This window comes from Centrocercus urophasianus, unplaced genomic scaffold (assembly GCF_019232065.1).
Source record: "Centrocercus urophasianus isolate 14NV4802_14NV808 unplaced genomic scaffold, USGS_Curo_1.0 seq_9, whole genome shotgun sequence".
Classification (NCBI taxonomy): domain Eukaryota; kingdom Metazoa; phylum Chordata; class Aves; order Galliformes; family Phasianidae; genus Centrocercus; species Centrocercus urophasianus.
The window spans coordinates 7,925,123-7,949,137 of NW_024885532.1; the positions used below are offsets into that span (position 1 = coordinate 7,925,123).

General features: G+C 34.7%; 1 protein-coding gene across 3 annotated transcripts in view; it reads left to right on the forward strand.

Annotated features, from left to right (window-relative positions):
* RBM26 (RNA binding motif protein 26) overlaps positions 1–24,015 on the forward strand; it is a 50,070-nt gene that overhangs the window by 6,064 nt on the left and 19,991 nt on the right. The window contains exons 2-15 of one of the 3 annotated variants that reach the window (XM_042838784.1): positions 5,012–5,130; positions 5,647–5,783; positions 6,631–6,719; positions 7,284–7,495; positions 9,393–9,653; positions 10,836–11,075; positions 12,316–12,483; positions 12,832–12,972; positions 13,606–13,717; positions 14,490–14,649; positions 16,042–16,206; positions 18,806–18,937; positions 19,814–19,885; positions 22,936–23,064. In XM_042838784.1, the coding sequence (XP_042694718.1) occupies positions 5,012–5,130; positions 5,647–5,783; positions 6,631–6,719; positions 7,284–7,495; positions 9,393–9,653; positions 10,836–11,075; positions 12,316–12,483; positions 12,832–12,972; positions 13,606–13,717; positions 14,490–14,649; positions 16,042–16,206; positions 18,806–18,937; positions 19,814–19,885; positions 22,936–23,064 (2,137 nt within the window). The remainder of the gene's footprint in view (positions 1–5,011; positions 5,131–5,646; positions 5,784–6,630; positions 6,720–7,283; positions 7,496–9,392; positions 9,654–10,835; positions 11,076–12,315; positions 12,484–12,831; positions 12,973–13,605; positions 13,718–14,489; positions 14,650–16,041; positions 16,207–18,805; positions 18,938–19,813; positions 19,886–22,935; positions 23,065–24,015) is intronic. The other 2 variants (XM_042838785.1, XM_042838786.1) reach the window with 2 other exon arrangements.

Genomic DNA, 24,015 nt, shown 5'->3' on the forward strand with positions numbered 1-24,015 from the left:
TAGATTGAGATTCTAGGCATTAGATTGAGATTCTAGGCATTAGATTGTTAACTGTAGGTTACAGGGAGACTTGATGCAAGTTTCTCATTCCTCTCTCTTCCCCAGTTGTCCCCCACCTTCCTCCCCTGCTGTGAGTAACAGTGTTCACCTTGTGAAAACTGTCAGATTACAGCTGGATAGGTGCAGTTTGGGAAATTGTGCTGTTGTGTGGGTAAAATGATTAGGTAACCTACAGTTAAACACCACTTAAAGATTGTTCCCTCTGGAACATAGAAGAACCAACTGTTGTCACCAGAGAGTAAGTAGACTTTGCTTAAACACACTAACCTAGAAAAATACATCGTAAGTGTAGTCAACATTTGTTTATTCTTTCTTACCACTTGGGGAGACATTTATTGTGTATTGCTACTCCATGTGTTATAAAATGGTTATACCATATTCATGTACAAAGGTATTTTGCTGATTTAGCTTTGCTGAATTACTTCTAGCTGTTTTGCTATAGTCTTACACTAAGTCGGTATAAGCTTTATTAGTAAGAGATTTTGTTTACGTACAGCTGACTACACCAGTAACATTTCTCTACGGGCATCTTTCATGTGTTACATGCTCACTGAATTTGTATTGAAAACTGATAGGTTGAATATTGCTTAAAGAATTATAAAGAATTAGATTTAATCTTAATTTGAAGCTTACAGCTTTAAATTAAAACTGAAATGAGGGGAGGGAAGGCTAGACAGAAGGAACTCTTTTTTTTCAACCAAGTTATGCATTCCTGAATATTCAGTGCTTAAATCTTATGGCTTAAACTTAGTTCTACATGTTTAGTTTTCTTGTGCTGCTTTTTCTTTGTTTAAAATGGTGATTTGGAATAATTTCAGCAAAACTGAATGAGATTGGAAACAATGGATTTGGAAATTTTCCTTGATTTTTCTTTTTTTTTTTTTTTTTTATTGTAGCTGTGAACTCCTGCTTTTGCATGGAGCAGAATGTTTGATTGAACATGACCTTACTTTCTGAAACTCTTTTTCCAGTGGTTAGAGGTATCCAGATCGTTCCTTGAAGAACATGTAAAATTCTAGAAAGAGTTTTTGTCCATGTATGCCTGAATAGTGGTGGTAGTGTTTACTAGAGCAGGATTTCTAGAGCAATCTCTGTTGTCTCACAGAGCAGTAGTCACACTGTGTTTGACTAATGTATTAGTCTCTGCAGAAAAGTATTGCCAGGGGTAAAAACGTTTGGTGTTTCTGATCAAGATCATGCACCTAGAAAGTGGGCGTAAGAAAATGTGCTGTGTTGTTTAATTGCAGCAGGCACTCAGATGCAGTGGCAGTTGGCTCAGATTACTTACAGCAGTGCACTTACTTTGATTGCTCATTTTAGAAAAACAATGAGAAATTTATGTGATTATTGTTGTGTGTTTAGCAGAGGCCTATGAAAACTTGAAGGAACATGGGTAGAAGATTTAAAGTTGAGAAATGTTATTTTGCTTGTTTAAATGCATGTGAATGTTTTTCTAGTAACCAAATGTTAGCATAACAATGAAGTTGAATCTGATCTTGTCAGACTTTTACTGCATGTATTTGATTTTTTCTGAGGTCATTGATGTCCTGCACCATATTCAGGTTAAGCTAAGGGTTCAAGCTTAGCAATTAAAAATGTGTAATACTCAGTGAATGCTGTAAGTGAAGTATAAATTTATTGTAAAATTTGAAGTGCTGCTTAACCTATTTGATATTTGTAGGTAGTAGTCTCATTTTGGTATTTTTTTTAAACAGTCACTTCCTCATGTTGAACTTCTTAGTGTATAAGAAGGCTGTATGCTGTATGATGGATCCTTCATACTGCATATTCATAGTATATTCAGCTGCTGCAGCATGGGTGCCTTTCCTTCCTAAAAGCCATTGCTTAATAAAGCATTGTCATCTATAAGAGTGTAAGATACAAGTCAAAGAGCTTAGGAAGACTTAAAAAACTAGCTCAAAATGGATGAAACATTCATGTGTGCACAATAAAGATACTGCAAGTATATTGTGTGTACTTACACACAAAGACTCCCATTCTGTAAGAAAAGGTAGTTAAACTAGAGAATGTACATACTGCATACAAGCAAGCCTCCCGTAATCCAACCTGGCAGATTTTGACAGAACTGAGGATGGAGATTTTATATGCAGTATTTCAGAATTCTGTTGCTAGTGAGAAAGTCTGAAGGAATTGCTTTTAGTGAAAGCAGCACTCCCCCAGAACTCTTAATAGCTAGAAAACAGAAGACTGTATCCACAGGAAAGTACTTTTTTTGTTTTGTAAAGTAAAACATTTGTTTTTGTGAAGTGATCTCTTGTTCCTCTCTTCCACCAATTCATGTAGCTAGCAAAATAATTTTTCCATCATCTTGTGGGGGGAAAAAACCCACCGAAAACCAGTGACAAGGAAAGATCTTGCTATAAACTTACTGTACATGTACTGTAAATGTATCTGAAATAGCTAGCATGCTGTTCATTTATGAAAAGATTTTCTCCATCTTATTTACTACAAAATGCATTATGAAGTAATTCATCTGTGCTAATATTTCTCAAAAAAATTTTTTTTGAATGACCAAAAATAATTGCTTGTTTTTACTTTAGCAGCAAGTAAGCTCTCCTGTTTATGTATAGGGGAATTTCAGTGCTTATATACTGAATAGTAATGTTAGAACTTAGTACATATGTATTGTTTATATGTGGTATTACCAAGAATGGGATGACAAATTATAAAACAGTGCCACACGAGAAGGTGATTCTGTCTTTTCGAAATTAATGTGCATTTTTATTGGGGATATTTTCTTGGGAGTGTTTTGGAGTTAGTTCAGTGCATGGAATGATGTTCTGAGGTTACCGTGAGGGACGAGGAGAGAAAAGCACTGACTGTATGCATGTAGTGTGTGTTAGTGTTAGAGCTTTTGGAATCGAGATGGCTTTCAGACAAGAGTTTGTGTTTTCTATCCTGCTTATGGAAAAGGAATTATTTTAAGTTGAATGTGAAGCTGTCTTATAGTCACTACCCTAGCAGCAGGAGATTTAATAAACTGCAATAACAGACATTTGTGGCTTTTTACTTCTTTGACTAACTCCTGTTTTTTGTTGCTGTTGTTCGCTGAGTGGTTACGGATGCACGCGTGTCATGACGCATTCTAACTTTGTGTTACAAAAAAATGGTGGGAATTCAAATAAAAATTCAGCTTATATTTTACCTCATATTTGTGAAGAGCAGAAACAGCAACAACAACAAAAAGGATTATCATGAAAATTTTCCCCTCCTCTCCAAATTACTTTCCTTTTATAACTGTTGGTAGAAAAAATGAAAATAGCGCTATAATTTTCTGAGGCGTCATCCAGCTTTAAACTTGGAAAGGAATGCAAATCCTGTGTAGTGACATGGAAGTCAGATAATCTTAGAATTTTCTCAAATTCGGAAGTTGAGAAGTGGTAGAATTTAGGCCCTCTGGGGCTCTCTTGGATGAGTCCCCTCACTGCCAGCTGCCTCATTGGACAGACAGCCGTTAGACGTGGGCTTCCAGATGGTCTGGGTGGGTGATGTGCTCTTGTGCTAGCAGTGTGTGTATGAAGTCTCGATGCATGAAGTGATGGTCTTGTTTCTGAGGTGACTTGGTGCTTGGGCAGCATTCTTGTTGTAGGCAAACGTTATTAAATCTGAACTAGGGTAAACCAGGTGTGATGCTTGGAAGAAAAGTTTTCTGAAGGATTTTCAGTCTTTGTGCAGCCTGTTACTCAGTTGGCAGCTTACAATTTGTGCAGTTTGCTGGTTTTGTGCGTGCAGATTCTTTTGGAGTTGAAAATGATTGTAAACTCCCATCTCCTATATCTATGAATAAAGCAGGCTAATACAGAAAATTGTGCTGTGTCCCCTAACAGCTCACATTGCTTCTGCAGCTTGAAATACTGCTGTTGCCTGCTTTCTGCAGGGTAGGGAGTTATGTTTGAAGCTTTGACCTCTAATGTTAGAGAGCACTATTCTGATCCCAGGGTATCCTTAGGGTCTACTTAAGACAGATGCTGGCAGATCTGCTTCCTTTGCTTAATGGATATGTTTGTGTGGAGGATGTGGCACTGGAGGTAGCTTCTTTGAGGAAAGGAATTATGTAGTTGATATGTATGATATTGTGGAGGATGTGCTTTTAGGGCCTAAAACACGTGTCATTTAAGTTATCAGCAGTAAGAATTTTAATTAAATCTCAATGCTGAAATTTCATTTGTATTAATGTAGAATAGGTTGGGAGTAGCTGTTCTATTCTGTTCAGTCACTGTGGTCTTATTCACTGGAACAGTGTTTATATAATACTTAAATTCATTGCAACCCCCTGAGTATATTTTAATTTCACTCATTTCACAGTTATTTTTGATACAGAGAATGTACATTTAGGAAGCATCAGTGCAATTGTCTTTCCTCATTAGTTTCTTAAAACTATTACTGAAATGGTAGTATTAACTTTGTTCATCACTCAGACCACCTCTCTGTCTGCAGCACATCATCAGTGTGGATATGGTAGATCTTCCTTTTCATTTCAGTAGCATCACTTCTGCTGTATTACTGTTTTCATTTCTAATTACGTAGGCTAACTTTACACCATTAAGAGTTGCTCAGTACTACAGATCTATCTTCACTGATTTCATAATCGAGAAATTATGGAAGTACTTCTTGTAGCTTTTATTATTCTTCAGGACTATTAGGCAGTTGAAGCCGTTTTACCCTAAATAGTTCATTCTAGTTTGCTTTGAAATGATCTGTGAAGTATTGTTTGGAAATCTCATTTCTAGGGAATCACTTCTCTGGAGAAAAATGTGATGGTTAGTGATCTTTCATCTCTGGGCTCATTCTTAGAGAATAGCCGTGGATATTTTTCAATTACTTTACAAGGAACGATTTGGATTCTCTATATGAAATTGGTGATACCGGTTTCACACATTCAGTTTTATAATTTAATTTCTTCTGTGTGTTTTTGTTAATCTGTTTGCAGATGTGATGCAGATCCATCTGCCCTAGCTAAATATGTTCTGGCTTTGGTGAAGAAGGATAAAAGTGAAAAGGAGCTGAAAGCATTGTGTGTTGATCAGCTGGATGTATTTCTTCAGAAAGGTATGATGTTTGTTGTGACTCTTAATTTTGAGTGAAAAGTCAAACTTTTAATGTAGAATCCTGTGTTTATTTCTTAGCTTTCTTACTTGGAGGTATGTAATTCAATGTGCACGAAGGAATAAAACATAAAAAAAAAAGACAAAGCCACAGGTGTATAGTGCAATTTATAGGTTCTGTTTTTATTCCTGGAAGAAAATTAAGAATGTTAAGAATTACTGCCTGACTTAGAAGAATCTCTCTATATATTAAAAAATGTTCTTCTAGATGGTGGATAAAAAGATACCAAAAATACTGCAATTGAATGCCTATTTGAAACATTGTCATTATTGACATGTTTCTTGACCTTTAAAAGTCCTTTCAAAATACCAAGTATAGAAGCAAAGTGTTTTAAAAAAAAAAAAAAAAAAAAAAAAAAAGTGCAAATAATTGTTTTAACTTTTAGGTGAACTTTATTAGTTTTTAAAAGCAAATATTAGTTTTAAATGTTGAATATTTATTTTTATTCTTTACTTTTAGAAACTCAGATATTTGTGGAAAAACTGTTTGATGCTGTGAATACAAAAAGCTATCTACCTCCACCAGAACAGCCATCATCAGGAAGCCTAAAAGTAGAGTTCTTTCAGCACCAGGAGAAAGAGACAAAAAAAGAAGAGGTAAGCACTGACATTATTTTACCTGTGCTCCTTTTTTCTTCATTCCCGTGGCTTACTTTTTTGGTTCAACTTCATCATGTGTGTTTATTAACAGTCTCAAGTTTAGTCTCAGAATTTGCTCTGCAGCTTTAAAATGTCTGGCGGTTCATGCCTCATATGTTGAGCATAGTGTTTCTGAACATAAGCTCATCAATAATACAATTTCCTGAGTAAATCAAAATGGTTCTGACTGTGCAAATGGAAATGGAGTTTCTGGGTGCTGTAGAATGTGTGGTACAACCTGCATTAGTTCTTTGCTCAGGAGACTGCTCTAATTAATGCTGCCCTTTTAATTTGCCATTCCAAATGACAGTCCTCATTCCTTCAGCTCCTTGATCCTAGAGATGTTCTGGCACTGGTGTTTGTATGGTTCTATGACCCAGAGAAGAGTAGGTTAGCCCTTTATCAACAGCTGTGTAGGTTTGGTTTGGAGTGTTTAACCATTGTGTCAACAGGGTGACCTGATGAAAAGACACTATTATGCCACTCATGGAACATTCTTGTGCACCCAAGTCATTCACTGTACCTCGATATGGATTTCTCCACCTGTACCAAAAGTAGATGTATTTTCAATGTAGCAAAATAAACATTTCTTATGCTTCTTTATCTTCTCTCGAACGGTGTTCTGAATATTCTCAGAAATTTGAAATTTACTGTGTTATTGTATTAGAAGTAAAAATCTTGTTCTGCTTCAGCTGTTGCTGCAGACTTTGTTCAGTATTTGAGATTTCTGTATTTATTTGGTTGTTCAGCAGTCTTTAGTATAGTGTACTGATGCTTTGATCTAACGTATATAATTGAAATTCAGATAGTTAAAGAGGAAGAGCGAGAAAAGAAGTTCTCCAGAAGACTGAATCACAGCCCTCCTCAGTCAAGTTCGCGCTACAGAGATACCAGGTAATAAATTTTTCTTAATCTCTTGTATTATATCTTTAATTGGAGAGATTTGGATTTTTATGACATTATAAATATTTCCTTTACCTATAGTCATCTATTAAGTATATAAACAGTTATAAAAGTGTAAGTATAAAACAGTTGCAGCTCTTATGCAAATATATTTAAACCTATAGTATGTGTTACAAGAAACTGTGTAAACTGTCTGTAAGCTTATGACTATTACTTTGGACTTTTTTGGATTTTTAATGTTAGATTTGTAATTTAAATTACAACACTTACTCTGCACACTGTTGAGTTTGAATAGCTGTAATTTTAATTAAGAAATTTTCTGTTCAGCTGATCTTTTTAATATTTTCAATGTGCAGAAGGTGCATTTTGGGGCGAAATCAATATTTTTACATTTAAAAATGTTCGGGATGATGAAAGTAAGATGCATAAACATCATAAAAGTATTTTGATGAGAAAGGAAGGACTGTAGTTTTTTGCCTTCTATGTCATTTACCATTGCTGTATTTTTAGATTTTTAATTTCTGTAAGTAACAATAGGCAAAATTGCATGTTTAGAAGCCGCGATGAAAGGAAAAAAGATGAACGTTCTCGGAAGAGAGATTACGACCGAAATCCTCCCAGAAGAGATTCCTACAGGGATCGATACAACAGAAGAAGAGGGAGAAGTCGAAGCTACAGCAGGAGTCGAAGTAGGAGTTGGAGCAAAGAGAGACTTCGGGACAGGGATCGAGACCGGAGCAGAAGCCGAAGTAGAACACGAAGCAGAGGTACCAACAGTTGGTCTCTAAAATACGGTGAATGCTGCTTACAAAATCTAGACACTAGACTAAAACACTGTTCAAGATGTACTAAAATTTCCATTGATGCTCTTGTTTTATGGTTAGCTTCTAGCTTTGTTTACTGTGGATATAAAGCTTATGTGACTATGGTCTCAGTTCTTATTTTCCCTTCTTTCCCACAGTTCTTCTCTATTACCTTTGATTGTGTTGGCCACTTCTAAATGTTGTGAGACAGGCAGAAAAGGCAGAAAAATCCAATTTAATTGCATTTTCTTAAGTTCTAGGGAAACTCAGTATCTGATATCAGAATATGCAGGAATTAATACTCGCCTACAGAGGTAGGGCTGGTGGAAACTACCAGTTTGTCAGCAAATTGCTTGTTAAACAGCAGAGTACAAGTCTGTTCTTTTTGTGTTGTTCCCTCTTTGGTGTCTTGGGAAGAGGCTGAAACTACTATAGTAAATATGTGCATTAACACACATATAGGACTTAAGGCTTCATTCAGTACAGTAGTTTTGCTCTTCAAATTAAGCTTCTTTTTAAAGCTTTTTCATCTGAAATGAATGCTTTTCCCTTATAGTTGTTACTGATAAATTAAAAAACTGCATTAAGAGTTGTATGATCTCTTTATCCTGACATAAAGAATACAGAAGTTAAAATATTACTGTGTAGATCTCCTATTTATTATTTTTCTTTGTGAATGGCTTTGCTAACGTGGTCTTACAAGCAGGAATGCAGAGCTCCTGAAAATTAGCAAACATAAATTATTCAATCAGCTTATTTTGTAAATTCTATAATTATATTGCAATGTGATTAAATCTTATTTTAAGGAATTTTACTTCTACTATTTTAATTTTACTACAATTGTAATTTCTTACAGTTAGTATCCTGCAGTAAAAGCATTTTTCCTGTTTCTAAAAGCATAAGGAAATGCCTGCTTTACCCATACTTGTCTGCCACTTTTAGGACATTTTTATTAATATTTCTTTAATGTGCTGTTGTTTGAGTCTGCTAGCTTACATCATGTCTTGATCTTTTTGTTTGTTACTTAATTGATAGTAAGGTTAGAAAACAAAGGGAGTAGTTAGTATGTATTTAGAGTAACAAATCATGCTGCTGTTATATATGTCCAGTAGTTTTCCACACCTGTCAAGTATTATTACTTCTCCAGTCATGACAAGACTTTGTATCGATTCAGTGCGTGCGTTTGGATGCAGACGGAATGAATATTAACAACGGGAAGCTGCAGCAGTAATACGGTGTCTTGAAACATTAAAGATATATCACTTCCATGATACCTTCAAGTAGTGATTACTTTTTGTTGTTGTTTCCCTTTATTGAAGGTAGCTTTCCAAATGAAGTTAGAATATATGGATTGCTACAGATGATCTACTGTGCTTGAAGTTAATTAAACTTTGTTTTATTATGGGTACAGTGTACCCTGGTGGTTGACTGTGTAATTTTAAGATTCCTTTTTTTTTTTTTTCCTGATTAAAAATCCTGCCTGTGGCAGGGAGGTTGGAACTAGATGATCTTTGAGATCCTTTTCAGCCCAGGGCATTCTATGATTCTATGAAAACCTGGGAATGTAGAATCATGGTATAGTTGAGGCTGGAAGAGGCCACTGAAAAACATCTAGTCCTAATCTATTAACTGTTCTCAAACCAGACAAACTGGAATATGTTGCTCAGGACTCCATTCAGTCAATTAATAAACAGCTGTAATTGTGGAGGCTCAGCTCTGGGCAATGAGTAGAACATTCCAGTTACTATTTTTATATTTTGAGATTTATTGACTTTGAGTAAATAAACTTAATGCTTTCAGTGTTTCTGGTGAAAATGTACACAATCATCCAATTAACTTTTTTTTCCCCTCTTCTTTTCAGAAAGGGATTTGGGAAAGCCAAAATACGATATGGATAGAACAGATCCATTAGAAAACAATTATACTCCAGTTTCTTCTGTAACAAATATTTCATCTGGCCACTATCCTGTCCCTACACTGAGCAGCACTATTACTGTTATTGCTCCTGCTCATCATGGAAATAACACTACTGAAAGCTGGTCAGAATTCCATGAAGAGCAGCTGGACCACAACTCCTATGGAAGACCTCCACTGCCAAAGAAGCGCTGTAGAGATTATGACGGTAAGTCCAGGCTTTTTTTAATTGCTTGCTGCAGCTGTAATCAGGCTCCTTTCTTGAAAGATAATGGTCTTTTTATTTTTCACATTCTTCCTTAATACTGCTTTTTTTTTTTTTCTATAATTTTTGAATGCATATTTATCCCACTCTTTAAGGACTTACCTTTTAGATATTTTTGTTAGTTCTTCTGTGTTTTCTTTCTATTTATTAGGTTTATTTTGTATGGATAAAGGATATTTATTGATTTTTATATAAATACTAGTGGAGTTTTATCTGTTTAAACCAAATATTATATTTGATTGTTTTGGTCATAATTAGGGCCTCACTGATGTCATCAATTATTGATTTTATTCCATCCTGTCTAAGAGAGATTAAGTTTCTAGAAGACTCAATGTTAAACTGTTTTTTACAGATTAAAAAAGATATTAAGATATTTCTTAAAATTCAGTACTTTTTTGTGCTTACCTAGATCTTATGCTGTCTTTTTCCATGTCTTATCAGTGGAAGAGACTACTGCAGTTTGTGCTGACTTAGCTAAATCCACCCAGTCAACCTCTTAACAGGATATGATTTCCCCCAATGTATTTTTCTGAGGCTTTTTTTCCTTCTGTGTATCACAAGTCTGAGATCTAAGTCAGTTTATATTCAGAACATTGATTAAAATAGTAACGTGTGGGGCTTTGTTTGTTTGTTTGTTTGTTTTTAAAGAAAATAGTCTCAGTTTTGCAGGTGTCACTCATGAGAACGCATAGTTGTAAAAGTGCAGTTGTTTTAAAGTTTCCTTCTAACGCAAGTTGAGCTGCAGAGTTGTGGTGTTGTCTATAGCTCTACAGAATTCTGGGAAAGGTTCAGACCGTGCAGATGGATATACCTCTGAAAATAACATCTCCAAGCATGGCTGAAACTTTGTATCTTTAAAAGATCATCTGTACAGCAGCTTGTTATTTCCAGTTTTTGTGTATGAAGCAAACAGTACTTTGTTGGGAAGCTATGATACAGCTGTCCTCTAATCTTTACTGGATAGCTTATTGCAGCATGCTTCTCCTGTCTTCAGTTTCACATTTTGTAGTGTCCCTCTGTGGAATTAATATTTTTCTTTAACTTTTCAATTTCTCTGTAACATTTCGTGAAGCTGTACGTAAAGCTCTTGAATGCTAAAAATTCTCTTTGTTTTTGATGTTTCAGAAAAGGGTTTCTGTATGAGAGGAGATATGTGCCCTTTTGATCATGGAAGCGATCCAGTAGTGGTAGAAGATGTGAATCTTCCTGGCATTCTGCCTTTTCCAGCACAACCCCCTGTTGTTGAAGGACCACCTCCTCCTGGACTTCCTCCCCCTCCACCAATTCTGAGTCCTCCTCCTGTTAACCTTAGACCTCCAGTACCACCACCAGGCCCCTTACCACCTAGCCTTCCACCTGTAACAGGTACTTCAGGAAACAAACAAACAAAACACGCAGTGCAAAAAGGTGTTTTAAGAATGTTAGTTATGTTTTTAAAAAAAACTGTACGATGATCTCAGTGTTGTTTTTTGTGACAGTTGTTGCAGTTTGGGTTGTACAATTTGCATATAAAGTGTGAATCTTGAATAAGAAATAACGTTTCAGTCATGTTTACGCAAAAGCACAGCATGGCATAGCAAAACTCAACTCCTTGAGTTTACTTGGAGAAATTGTATAAAATGACTAGTATTAGAGAAGAAGAGAAAACCCTGGAAACAAACAGCTGCTGGTCATTTAATTTGTGGTACTAAAATTAATGAGAATTCATGACTGCTTTAAGTTTACACCTAAAAATAAAAACATCATTTGTCATGAATTTGGAACCTAAACAAAATTATCCTGTGTATTTATTCATTCATTAGAAAATGCTTTGACTCAAGCACTGAAAATTATTTGAAGACTTGTGTCCTAGCTGTCATTTTTTAAATAGCAGTTTAGTGTTCATGTCACTTACATGATTTAAAAACTGTGTGATATGTCAATTTTATGTGCCTATCTCTTTTTTCTTTTCCTTTTAATTAGCTTAAATGTTCCACTTGGTAAAACTACTTAAGAATAATTGGCATTTGATAGTACTTGTAAGGTTTTTAAACTTGATTTTCAGTTAATAGTATCTTTACTTAAGAATTTCTTTATTTTGCTTATTACAGAGAGTAACTGTCTTGCTGGGATGATCAGTTCTGCCTCATTTAATGTTTACAGATCTGTCTGAGATATCCAGATACATGATTTTGTGTCTTTTTACACATGCGTTTTACCAATAATAACTTTGAAGGCCAGCATTGACTGTTTATCTTTGGAAGAGTCACATTACCTTTTGTAGAAATAAGCTCAATATTACTATGATGATACTAATGAATTTGATTCCCCGAGGAAGTTTTATGCAGCTTTAAAGACTGTTGGTGAAAATAAATACTGGGCTAGGAATGAGATTGTAGTATACAGAAGAAAAAAAAAAAAAAAGTATGTTGAGTATTTAAATGCTTTTGTCTGTGATCTGAGTTAAGAGCCTTCTGCCAGTGGAGATGGTTTCATAGGAATTAGTGTTGTTTTATTTTGTTTTTATAGTCTTAAGAACATTTTAGATCAATTTCCATATGAGTTAGTTGAGCATAAAGTAAGTATAGTGGATAATACACAAATACATTGTTTTTCTTTTCCTCAGGACCACCCCCTCCACTTCCCCCACTGCAGCCTGCTGGCATGGATGCTCCCCCAAATTCAGCAACTAGTTCAGTTCCTACTGTTGTTACAACGGGTATTCATCACCAGCCGCCTCCTGCTCCACCCTCTCTTTTTACAGCAGGTGTAGTACTGAGGCTTTGCCCACAAGGTTTGCTAAATAGAATAACATTGATTCATACTGTAGTGTGTATAGAGATAATTTCATAGTTGATATAGATGATTGTATCATTTTTAGACTATGACAGTTACTTAACACTTTTTTTTCTAATTTAGTTCAAGACAGAATTAAAAGAAAATGCATGTGAAATGTGAATCTTGACTATGAAATAGTGTTTTCATTGTAATAATAACTTAGCATGATTGTTTTTTAAGATAGTAGTTATACAACAGACTTTTCCATTTTAACTGTTTCTTGTAATTAGTTGAAATATAACACTTGCAACCTTTGTTTTTTTAACTGCAATTTATTTTAATTAGACAATTTATTTGTTACCAGAAACGTACGACACAGATGGCTATAATCCAGAAGCTCCAAGTATAACAAACACTTCTAGACCTATGTATAGACATAGAGTACATGCTCAAAGACCAAATTTGATAGGACTCACGTCAGGTGATATGGATCTGCCACCCAGAGGTATGCTCTCAAAGCTGTACTTATTTTATTTAGATTTGTATTTCAATTTACATTAATGTAAATTGAAGAACTTTTCAGATAATCAAATACTGGAAAATGTTGCATTTTTAAAATATCTTCTGTAGGTAAGAAAAGTTAAATTAAACAGGGAATTTTTCTTATTGTTAGTTTGTGTGTTTTTCAGCAGATAAAATGTCCCCCTCCCCTCCCCCTGTATGATTCCTGTTCTTCAGAAAGAGCCACTTCCTTCCCCCTTTACCCTACTGTCTTGTTCCTAGTTATCAGGGTTCTGGAATATCCTACGTTTCCTATCATAAACATTTTTGTGTGTGCCATCTAATAGAAGAATGGAGGCGTTAGAAAAAAATGGTGCAAACCTCAGGATACTGTATGGGACATTGCGAATGGAGGCAGATGCTTTCTGTCACCCTTTTTTTGTTCCTTTTGTATGCTGTTAATTGGACAAAATGAAAGCTATTAGATGTTTTTATCATGTGTTGATAGTTAAGATTAAAAAGATCAGTCTGCAACCAAGATTTGATGCAGTTTTTGAACAAGGATCAGTTGTGTTTTTTCAGTGCAAATTCAATGCAAACAGAAAATACAAAAATTAACATTTTCATCTGTTTACAGAAAAACCTCCTAATAAAAGCAGTATGAGAATAGTGGTAGATGCTGAATCCAGGAAAAGAACAATTGGTGCAGGAGATGGTGGAGTTCCTACGAAGAAGACTTGGTTTGACAAGTGAGTGGTCATTAACACAAGGTTGGCTTAATAGTTGCAGTTCAGTGGAGATCTTTTCTGCATTCTGAAGTATATATAAATTACATAAATTGAAAGCAAGTTAAAGTGTGAATAAACTGACTGTATTAAAATAAACCATATTATAGAGAGGACTATAATTGACTGTCGTCTCTCAGAGACACTGCAGAGATAGCTAGATTTGCTTTGGATTATATGTGCTCTCTGAAAGCTGAAATGTTGTAAGATACAGAGCCTTGCTTTGATGCTTATTAGAGATGTCTGGATTTAGTTTTTAATTTTATCATTGCCATTTTGGATTGAGTTGCCATGTAATTCCACATAGAATGTGGTGCTTAGTGTCTGGATGTACCTAGGATAAAATGTTGGAAGGGATTTTAAGACATTGTCATGGTTGTGGAGAGCCTAGAACTATTAGAAATTTGTGATGGTGGTGAAGAGATTCAGGGGGAATGATTGAGAAGCAGCAGCGTTTGGAGAGAATTACTGTGGCATAGTTAGGAGTTACAACCAAAATATCATGAATTATTTTACGGATTTTTTGTGGTGAGGAATGGTGAGTGTATGAGTGAGCACAGATGCAGATATAGAGGCCTGTGTACTGTATCCTTCTATGCTTTTCTAAAATTGTATGGGATTTGGTTTTATTCATCTGCTGGACTGTGTGACGTGCAATCCAGTGTAAGCATATAAAATTTTACATTGTATTTGTTAGCTTAGTGTGGATTTCTAGCTTGTTTCTTATTTGTTGCAGGCAAAATTTTAACAGAACAAATAGTCCAGGTTTCCAGAAGAAGGTACAGTTTGGAAATGAAAACACAAAACTTGAATTGAGGAAAGTTCCTCCAGAACTTAACAATATCAGCAAACTTAATGAGCACTTCAGCAAATTTGGAAATTTGGTCAACTTGCAGGTAGGAGTCAACAAAGAGAAGACAAATATGCTTTGGCTTATTGCTGGCAGTAATGACTAAAAGGAGAATTCCAAGTGCTTTTTAACTAATTTCCTGAAATTGCTCTTTTTATTTTCCTAACTTGTTTCTTACACGTAATCTCCCTGTTTTAATGAAATTGTCATTGATGAAGCAGAAGTGAAATGTTTCAGTTCTTATTTAAGTTTGAACGCAGTTTAGTTTTCTCCTCGCAGATAAGACTTCTAGCAGAATTTACGTAAAACCTTTTAATTTTTTTGGACTGTTTTTTCTTTCTTCCTTCTCCATAAGTATGGATGTAGTGTGAACTTTCTATTTTTTGAGGTAAATCTTAATTATAGGGACCCTGTATTTCTCATCCAGAAAACAATCCCTTTGTTACAATTGCTTTCTGGTGTTTTATCCCTGATGGTTACTTTCTGATGTATCTGATTGACTCGCATTTTTATTTATTTATTTTTTTTTAAACAGACATTTAGTAACATAAATGAGCAAAAAATTAGAGAAAGATGCAGAGGAGATCCAAAAAACGAAGGTTTAACTTTGATGTTACATATTGTAGGCTGTGTGTAATGTCAGCATTTCATACAAAACTCAGCCTGATCTTTCATCGTGTTTCTTTATCAACAAGAAGTTTCAGACAGTAGTGCTTTCATGTACGCTTCCCAGCTTGCAGTGAAAGATTGAATGAAGAGCTGCAATACAGTAGTTTTGTGCACACTGATACAACAGAGTGAACTTCCTGTGCCCATCTGAGCATGTTAGGGAGCTGAAATCTCTCTTAATTGCACTTAAACTATTGAATGGCTAAATAAATATGTATCTGTGAATATGTGTGTACTAGGAGGTAGTATGGTTCTGTAAGGAAAGGAATGAGGGGAAGAGGATGAGGATGTGAAAAAGAGGGTGTTGAGGGACAGAGATTAGCAGCTGTGCTCGTCTTCTGGAAGATGTAATTTTGTTCTTTGAAGGTATCTGATATAATATGTTCATATCCAAAGGAGGAAAACTAAATTGAACTTTGTTTAGCTCTGATACTAACTGTGACACTATTTGTTCACATCAGTTATCTCAATTCCAGTGATTCTTCCTCATCTTTGAAACAGCTACACATATTTGCATTTAGAAATTCTGTTTGACTGCTGAGATCTGTTATTTAAGCGTATTAAAGTCTATTAGTGTAATCTCAACATTTCTTCTTGACACGAGACGTTTCAAGCAGAATCATGAATGGGAAAAGTTCATCCGCTGACCCATATTGGGTTTAAATTGTAAACTTCTCTGGAGTCTGTGGAACTATGATTTGTAGTAATTGTGACACAAACAAAAATTCTGCATACTGTATGTTTTTTGTTCTTCTATTTTAACTCCTAGGTTGCATATCAAGGTGATCCAGAAGGTGCCCTTATTCAGTTTGCCACACATGAGGAAGCCAAGAAAGCGATATCAAGTACAGAAGCAGTATTAAATAATCGTTTTATCAAAGTCTACTGGCATCGAGAAGGAAGTGTACCGCAAATCCAAACTACTCCACAGAAGGTACAGGATCTAAGACCGTTCTATCTAGAATTTTATTTAAAATAATTGCTTTTAAACTATTTTAAACTTAAATTATTTTAAAATGTTTGTAGAAAAAGTAAGCCAAATACTTCTACAATATGGAATACTTGATGGCATTTGTTTCTAAATTCGCTCTTTGAATTCTTGTTTCTTTGAATTCAGATAGAATATTCAGGAATATGACTGGGAGGTACTGAAAGAAAACCCTTGTTTGACTTAAGGAGAATACAGCTATGGTGTCATCTTATGTAATTGAGGCTTGATGTCTGAACAATGTATTTTTTTACTTTAACTAATGTAGGCTTATCTTTATTTTTTCTTCTGGTGAGTCTAAGACAGTAAAAGTTAGATTTATTTTCTTGGAAGACAATCTCCATTTTTTTCCTAAAGATGCTGCTCTTTGTGGTCTGTTTTCCTTTCCTCTTCAACTTGCATACAGCTATAGAAGATAATGGTAGAGTTCATTTTACCCAAATAAGTCTATATTTTTAAATACATATCTATACATTTTATATAGAGAGAGAGAGGGAGAGGAAATGCTTCCACAGTGGAATTTGCAAAAATTAGCCTAATTTTGTGGGAACAGATAGGAAAATTTTACATTTTTGGACTGATTCACATAGTAGAGCACTTATTCTTGGTTGTGAAGTGTTAGTTACAGCATTGACAAGTTTTTAAGAATATGAATTTAAGTACTGTTACGGAGCTTTGATTTATAACCTGTTACAAGCCAAGTTGGGTGTGTTAGTGTGCCTAGTGGTTCCACTAAAACATAAGGGACAGCTTGGATTTGCCCAAATCATGGATGGGAGAATATTACAAGTTAGCATAGAGCATAGAAATTCCCTTCTAATTGTATCCTGCCTTAAATGTATTTGCAATCAGTGTGGAACAGTATGTTCTATACTAAGAAAAAATGACAGAGCCTTTCTAGAAGAAATATTGATGTTGTATACAATTATTTAATAAACGGGGTACTACAAGATTCTTTCAACTGCTGCTCTAAGTTTTTAATTCTTTTCTTGTCCTTAATGGCATATGTCATCATCATCCAGCTCTCTAGAGCAATCCCACCAAAGGGCATTTTACAATATAGTTTCTTCTGTCCACTTTTTTTTGTAACAAATGTACTGTGTACTAAAACTACTTCTATGATATGAAGACCCACCTCACTGTCTCCCCAGTGACATCTGTTAGGTTTGAGTTTGAGCTCTCATTTGTTAATATCCTTGTTACTTTATCTGAAGCTGTGTAACTCAGTTACTAAGTTTTCCTTACATACAGTCAGCCAGAAGAGGGCAGTGCAGTATATCATTTACATGAATACAGATGAGCTCTCTCAAAAAGGATAGCTTGAGAAGTCATTGCCATCACCTTATTTGCTGATAATGTCATCCAACTTACAGTGTAAGATGTACTGAAAACCAAATATTTGGTGTGTTACTCAAAATAAAATATTTGCGACATTTTTGCAAAATCACAAAGATACAGCTGTAAGAATTCTTAGGAGTTTTTAGTCAAGTCACTAGTTTCCCAGTGCACCATCTTTGACATGTAAATCTTGGTGGTTTGACAGAGTTCCTCCAGATGTCTGGTCACGTACTTGTGTCAAGAAACTACAATTCACAGTCTAGTGTGGAAGGTGGAGGCATGTGGTCAGTGACAGAAAATGTGGAAACAGGAAATTTAAAATTTGGAATGCAGGACTTTCATGTTCTTGTATACCAAAATACAAAAGAAATCAATGAATGAATAAATATATATATTTTTAATTTGTAAGCTTTTTTTGGGTTGGTGAACATCAGCTTATCTTTTTATTTAAGTTATTATTTGATATCGTAGCTACAGTTAGTACAGGTTCTTTTAAATTACTTCACGTATAGCTGACTTTGCCCTGGAGTAAAGGAATGGATTAGGTGGCCTCTGAATGGTTTCTTCTCTAGTTCTGTTTTTGGGTTTGTTTTTTTTTTTTTTTTCCATAAATAGGATGAGAAGCTTGGTCAGAAGCATCAGGGCTTTTGTTTTGTTTTTGTCTTAAGTATTTAACTAATATTTTTTTCAAATTAAAAGTTGTTATCTGTCAGGATATAGTGATGGTATGTTCAAAGATGAGCTGCTCTGCTCTATTTCCTCAGTCCCACTAGTTTTCTAGTCATCCTTTTAGAAGGTAAAGAATGATGTGTCAGTGTAAAAAGTGAGATACAGGCTTATGATACAGGTTTCTGTTTTCCCTTTCTACAGGTGGCTGATAAAATAGATTGGAGAATCGCTTTAGGCCACTTTTTGTTACTTCTAATATGGCCCTTAAGATAGTCTAAGTAGATGCAATTAATGGCAACTCTATTGTGAGCTGCATGTGCCAAGTAAATGTTATAGCTGTGTGCACTATAGTCAGTGCAATGTTCCAAATCTCCTGATGTGTTTGTATTTGCTCTCAAGTGGAAAGCCATTGATTGGTAGGAAAAAATGTAAATCTAAATGCTGTTGCAGGAATTTTATATATTTGTTGGACTGCATATGTAGTAGTCTTTTGTTACTAATATTGCATTGTGCTCTTTTTGGGATCGGGGTGTTACAGGTAATACAGCCCTTAGTTCAACAGCCAAGTTTACCAGTAGTGAAACAATCAGTCAAGGAGCGATTAGGTCCAGTACCTGCAAGTAATATTGAACCTGCGGAAGCACAGAGTGCCAATACAGAAGTCACTCAGGTAAGATCTATTTAAAAAAAAAAAAAAAAAAAATCAGGCACACATATTTCTTTATCTATAATAGGTTCGCAGTGTATAAATATATGCCAGTAAGTCTGTCAATGGAAGTTATTCATACAGTGTAAATAGGCATTGAGTGCTTGTAAGTGCATATAGTTTGATTGAGCAACATTTGTATATCTCAGTTTTTCCTAAATGCACTGATATTTGGCTTTCTTAACCAAGTTATATTGAAAAATTAAGTTCCGTGGTTTAAAAAACAAGATTAAAAATGTTTTATTGTATTAAAGTGCAGTTTTCAGGTTTTAAACTGAAGTTACTTTCTATCTTAAGAACTTAAAAGCTATCCTTCAGTTTCTTATCTGTTAAACTAAACTCATGAGACAGATGGTTATCTGAAAGTGTTTTCAATATCTGTACATCACCCTTAAGAATGAAGAAAGCTGTAGTACCAATACAAATTGTGTCAGAGTCTGGTACATTACTCACATATGAAATAGCTTTTAAATTTTCATGGAAGTACTGTAAATAGCATTATGCCACTACTTCAGTTTTCCTTCTGAAAAGGAAGAATACTGCACTTTTTTCTTTTCAAAAGATTTGAATTTGTGAATTTAAATTCAGACCCCAATTTCCTGCAAATGATGCCTGCAAATAGCTGCTTACAAAAACACAGAAACTGATATGTACTTATAAGGGCTTCTGTAGGTGCTCAGTTAGCAAATTCATTTTCCAACAGCATGGTGTTACTTTGTTGTCTTACTTTTCTGAGTAAACCTGTTTTTCAAAATTCCTAACATTCAAAATCATACAGGAAACCATAAATTATTGTATTTGTACACATATTTGAAGGATAACTTTATGTTGTTTTCTTAGAATGTGACTAAATTATCTGTGAAGGATAGACTGGGTTTTGTGTCAAAGCCAGTTACTCCAGCAACTGAAAAGGTAAGAGAATATCTTGTATTGCCTTCCTCTCACATTCAATTCCAAAAGAATTATTTCTATAATGAAACCCTTTATGTTTATATACAGTTTATTTCAGAAGTGTGAATAAAGTCATTTGTTAAAGGTTAGTTTTGTGGAATATAATACACGGAATCTCAGATTAACTGAGGGTAAGTAAACATATTAGGACAGAACTGTATTTTCTTTGTTTTGATATGGTAGATCCATTTTTTCAGTCACAAAAATGATGAGAAATGCTTCAGGATCCTGAGTTATTTTTTTGAAATGCATTTCTGCATTTGTCTAACAAGTAGATGTTGGTATTTTTTTTTTTTTTAAATGCAAAACATAAGCATAAAACCACCAAACAATTACTTTTGGACTTGTGTGTTCCCTAAAAGCTGATTCTGTAAACATTTACTGTCTTACTTGATCTTATCATTTGCAGTACTTGTAAAAATTAATCAGTGCAGAAAGGACAAAGAGAGGTAAGATGTGAGAGGTGCATCTGAACAGTAGTTATGAGTTGTATATTTTGCCCACTGGTAGCAATTTTCAGAACAGTTATTAATGTTGCTGGAGTTTGCTACTGTTGTAGTAAAGTTAATAATGCTGGTTTCCGGACCTATTTAACACCTTAGGGCATGGACTTCCCCATTATTGATAATGTTCATTTGAGACAGCATTGGGAGGCAGCAAGTTTTACCCAGTAATGAGATTCCTGTGCCTAGTTATGTCTTTTTTCTATTCTGAATTGGCTTGACTTACAATGAGTGAAGCATCCGCTGCATTTTTTTCCTTTTTCAGTTTATCTGTTAATGCTGACAGTAAACTTAACTACAAAAATACAGTGCTGTGTTATGCACACAAATGTAACAGCAGTTAATGTTTAGTTTTAAATACCGATGTCATTTCAATTTGTGTCAAGCCAAGCTAAGCATTCCACCTAAACATACTGATCTTTGCTTCTTGGCTGTATTCTGTTGATTCTTGTTGACCTAAATTCATCGTGAAGAACAGCATTTTATACAGATAATATGTACCTACTTTAGAAATTGGAAGTTTGTTTCAGTTTGAATGGGAGTACCTTTTCTCCTCTTCTTGTAAGAGTTATCCTGAAACACCTTTCTACAAAGAATAAATTCATCCTACAAAAGGTTTTTCCACTGTATCTTACAGTCCAGACTATCTTGGGTTAGCTGCTGAGCTGTTCTGTGAATTGACTTCACAGAATTGTGAATTCTGTGAAGCAACAGATTCCTTTGCATTTTCAGTGGAGTTCTGAAACTTTTTTGACTTTGTTTTACTTACTACTTCTCTTTTGCAAGAGAATGCCTTGCTTAGGTTACCCTAACAGTGCTCTGTGACCATTAGAAATTGACAGCTGTCAAAAATGTAGGTACGTCCTAGATGCTTTTTCTGCTTCTGGCTGAATGCAGGAAATTACAAGAACTTCACAGAAAGAAAGGAGGTATCTTTGCCTTTCAAGGAGGGAAGGGAAGGAGGGAGGTGTGATGAAACAGCCATTGTGAGACCTTTTCAAATCTGAACAGGGATTTGCAATTTGAGATTCACAGTGAAGATTCACAGTGTTCTCCCTCTTCAGTAACATTAGAAGATGTAGGATGTTAACATGTTGCTTCTTGCTCTTCTTTGTTAGTTAATGCAGGTACATCTGCTATAGCATCTCTTCTTATTTTTGGAGATGACTAAGTGAGGTTCATTCTGCCATGAAGAGCGTTCAGGGCAAAAGGAATGTGTCCCTGTTTTTGTTCTCTACTTGGTCTGCTCTTTTTAATATGACCTGTCTTAAAGCTACTTTGTAAGAGGAACGACATGTTTGGGATGTGCATATGTTGAGATGCTTTAATTAGTTTTGAAACAATTTCATCTGTCTTTTGATTGCCTGCTTACATCGTTTTATATTAGCTTTTAAAATATATAACATGCTTTGATTTTTTTTTTTTTTTTTTTTTTTTTTCCTTCTTTTTCTGTCTATACTACCAACTCTACAAGATTCTTATATGTGGGGAAGAAATAGTAGCACAATTACAAGAAAATCTTTTATGTGAAGCATCCTTCTTATTCTTCTGATCTCTTGATCTTTTCTGGCTTTCTAATGTTGGCTGTCCTTTTTGTTTCTTCTGTTCTTGGCATAGTATCTGTTTTATGGACTGCATGGTGACCAGTAGACTCTGCATGCATCTTTTAGTTTTCCACATATATAAGATATTTTTAATTCCTGAAAATGTTGTGATTTGCTATCAAGGCAGGCAAGATTATGCTGTTACTATCTTCAGCTCTTAATCAAGGATTTTTTTTAATACCAGTCAATGGCCAAAATGTATTTTAGGAAATGTTGCAAGAAACAGAACATTCCAAGTCCTCAGGTACTTTAGAGAAGTAAACAGTAAATGCTAGAGAGGTTGTAAAGCAGACATCTTTGCTCTCAGTAAGTCATGGAGAAACATTCATATGCAAAATAGGAATAAGTAAGGCCATAGGACTGTCTTCCTTGCTGTACAATGTACAAGACTTCACTGTATGTCTTGCCTCGTATTGATGGTGCAAGTTGTACTTTGCAGAAACTGCCTATGAAAAGAAGCTATTTTATTTGCTTTGGACCTTAGTTTCTGCAATTGTTGAATTTTGCCAAGAAAATTCATGCAGCTATATAAAATTGTTTTTTGAACTTAAAAATAATAAAAGGAAAAAAAATCATTTATTCTTGAGCTAGTCTTTATCTCCTGCTTCTTTAATTATGCTCAAGTACATACAATTTTATACATTTTTGAACTTTGAAGTAAATAAGAAATTGGAAAGAATTTATAAACTGATACTCAGAATTTTTATATATTTGATGTTATGCTGCCTCTTCAAAAGTTGTTTAATTTCAGCAACTCCAAATAAAATTATTTCACCAAATTTTTGTATTCCATACCATCAAAACAGACAAAAGAAAATACGCATAGATATTTCTATACAGTCATTTATTTTTAAAAAATTGAAATTCACTGGCAAAAAAAAAATAAAATGATTTCCTTCTGTAGGTTTTATCCACTTCTACTGGCTTGACAAAAACTGTGTACAACCCTGCTGCTTTGAAGGCAGCACAGAAATCTTTGCCTGTTGTTTCCACTTCCGTGCTAGACTCTAATGAAGCACAGAAGAAAAAACAGGTAAATTAAATATGCTTCTTTATAAAATGGACCTAGATTGGGAACTTGTGACCACTAGAGATAGTCCACTATATATATTCATCTTGAGCATAGGTAATATTAGTTGCAAGATTAAGTTTACTGTAATGGTTTCTTTCCAGAGGTCAAGAAAATTCATTATTGTTTTATTACTTTTTCAGCGCATGTTCAGGCAGTACGAGCAGATTTAAAACTCTGTAATAGTTTAGAATGTGGAACTCTTTTTCCCAGAAACAGAGTCTCCATGTTGAGGCATGAACTGTCTATTGTGAATGAGAAGGCAGTATAGCATAGTTATAGTATAGTCAGTGTTCTCTCTTAAGCCTTTCTGGAACTGAACTTTATTTTCGTTAAACAGGCCATTTGTTCTTGTTGCATTTTGTACTTTTAGTGATCACAGTTGTGTATTCACCTGAAATCTGAGAACGATGCGACTTTGCATTTTATTGTCCAAATTATAGTTCTCCTGCATCTGTTTTTAATTATGCATGATACTGAAGAGAAAGTGCAAGAAAAATGCCTTAAATTTGGTCGTAAGTGAATCGCTCTAATTGTAGTTTAGCTAGCTTTGGATGCTCAGAGCCAGTAAAGCTCCTATTCTGGCTTTCTTCTTACACTTCATTAAAACAAGATACAGGACAGTATTTATCTGGCTAGATTTAAATTGCATATTAAGAATTAAATATGAAGTTATATTCAAATATAAGCCTAATGTCATAATTTGAAGTAGCGGTTTGTTGCTGCATGTCAGTTGTGACATTGGTCTATACTTTAGAGATGAATTCTGATTTGGGGATTTCATTTTGTACTTGTCCCCCCAAAACATGTTTTTCAGAATCACAGCCTTTAGCTTTCAATATAAGAAACTGACTGCTTGCAAAATGACAAAAAAAGAAAAACAACCCAAAAACAAACAAACAAAAGACACAAGAA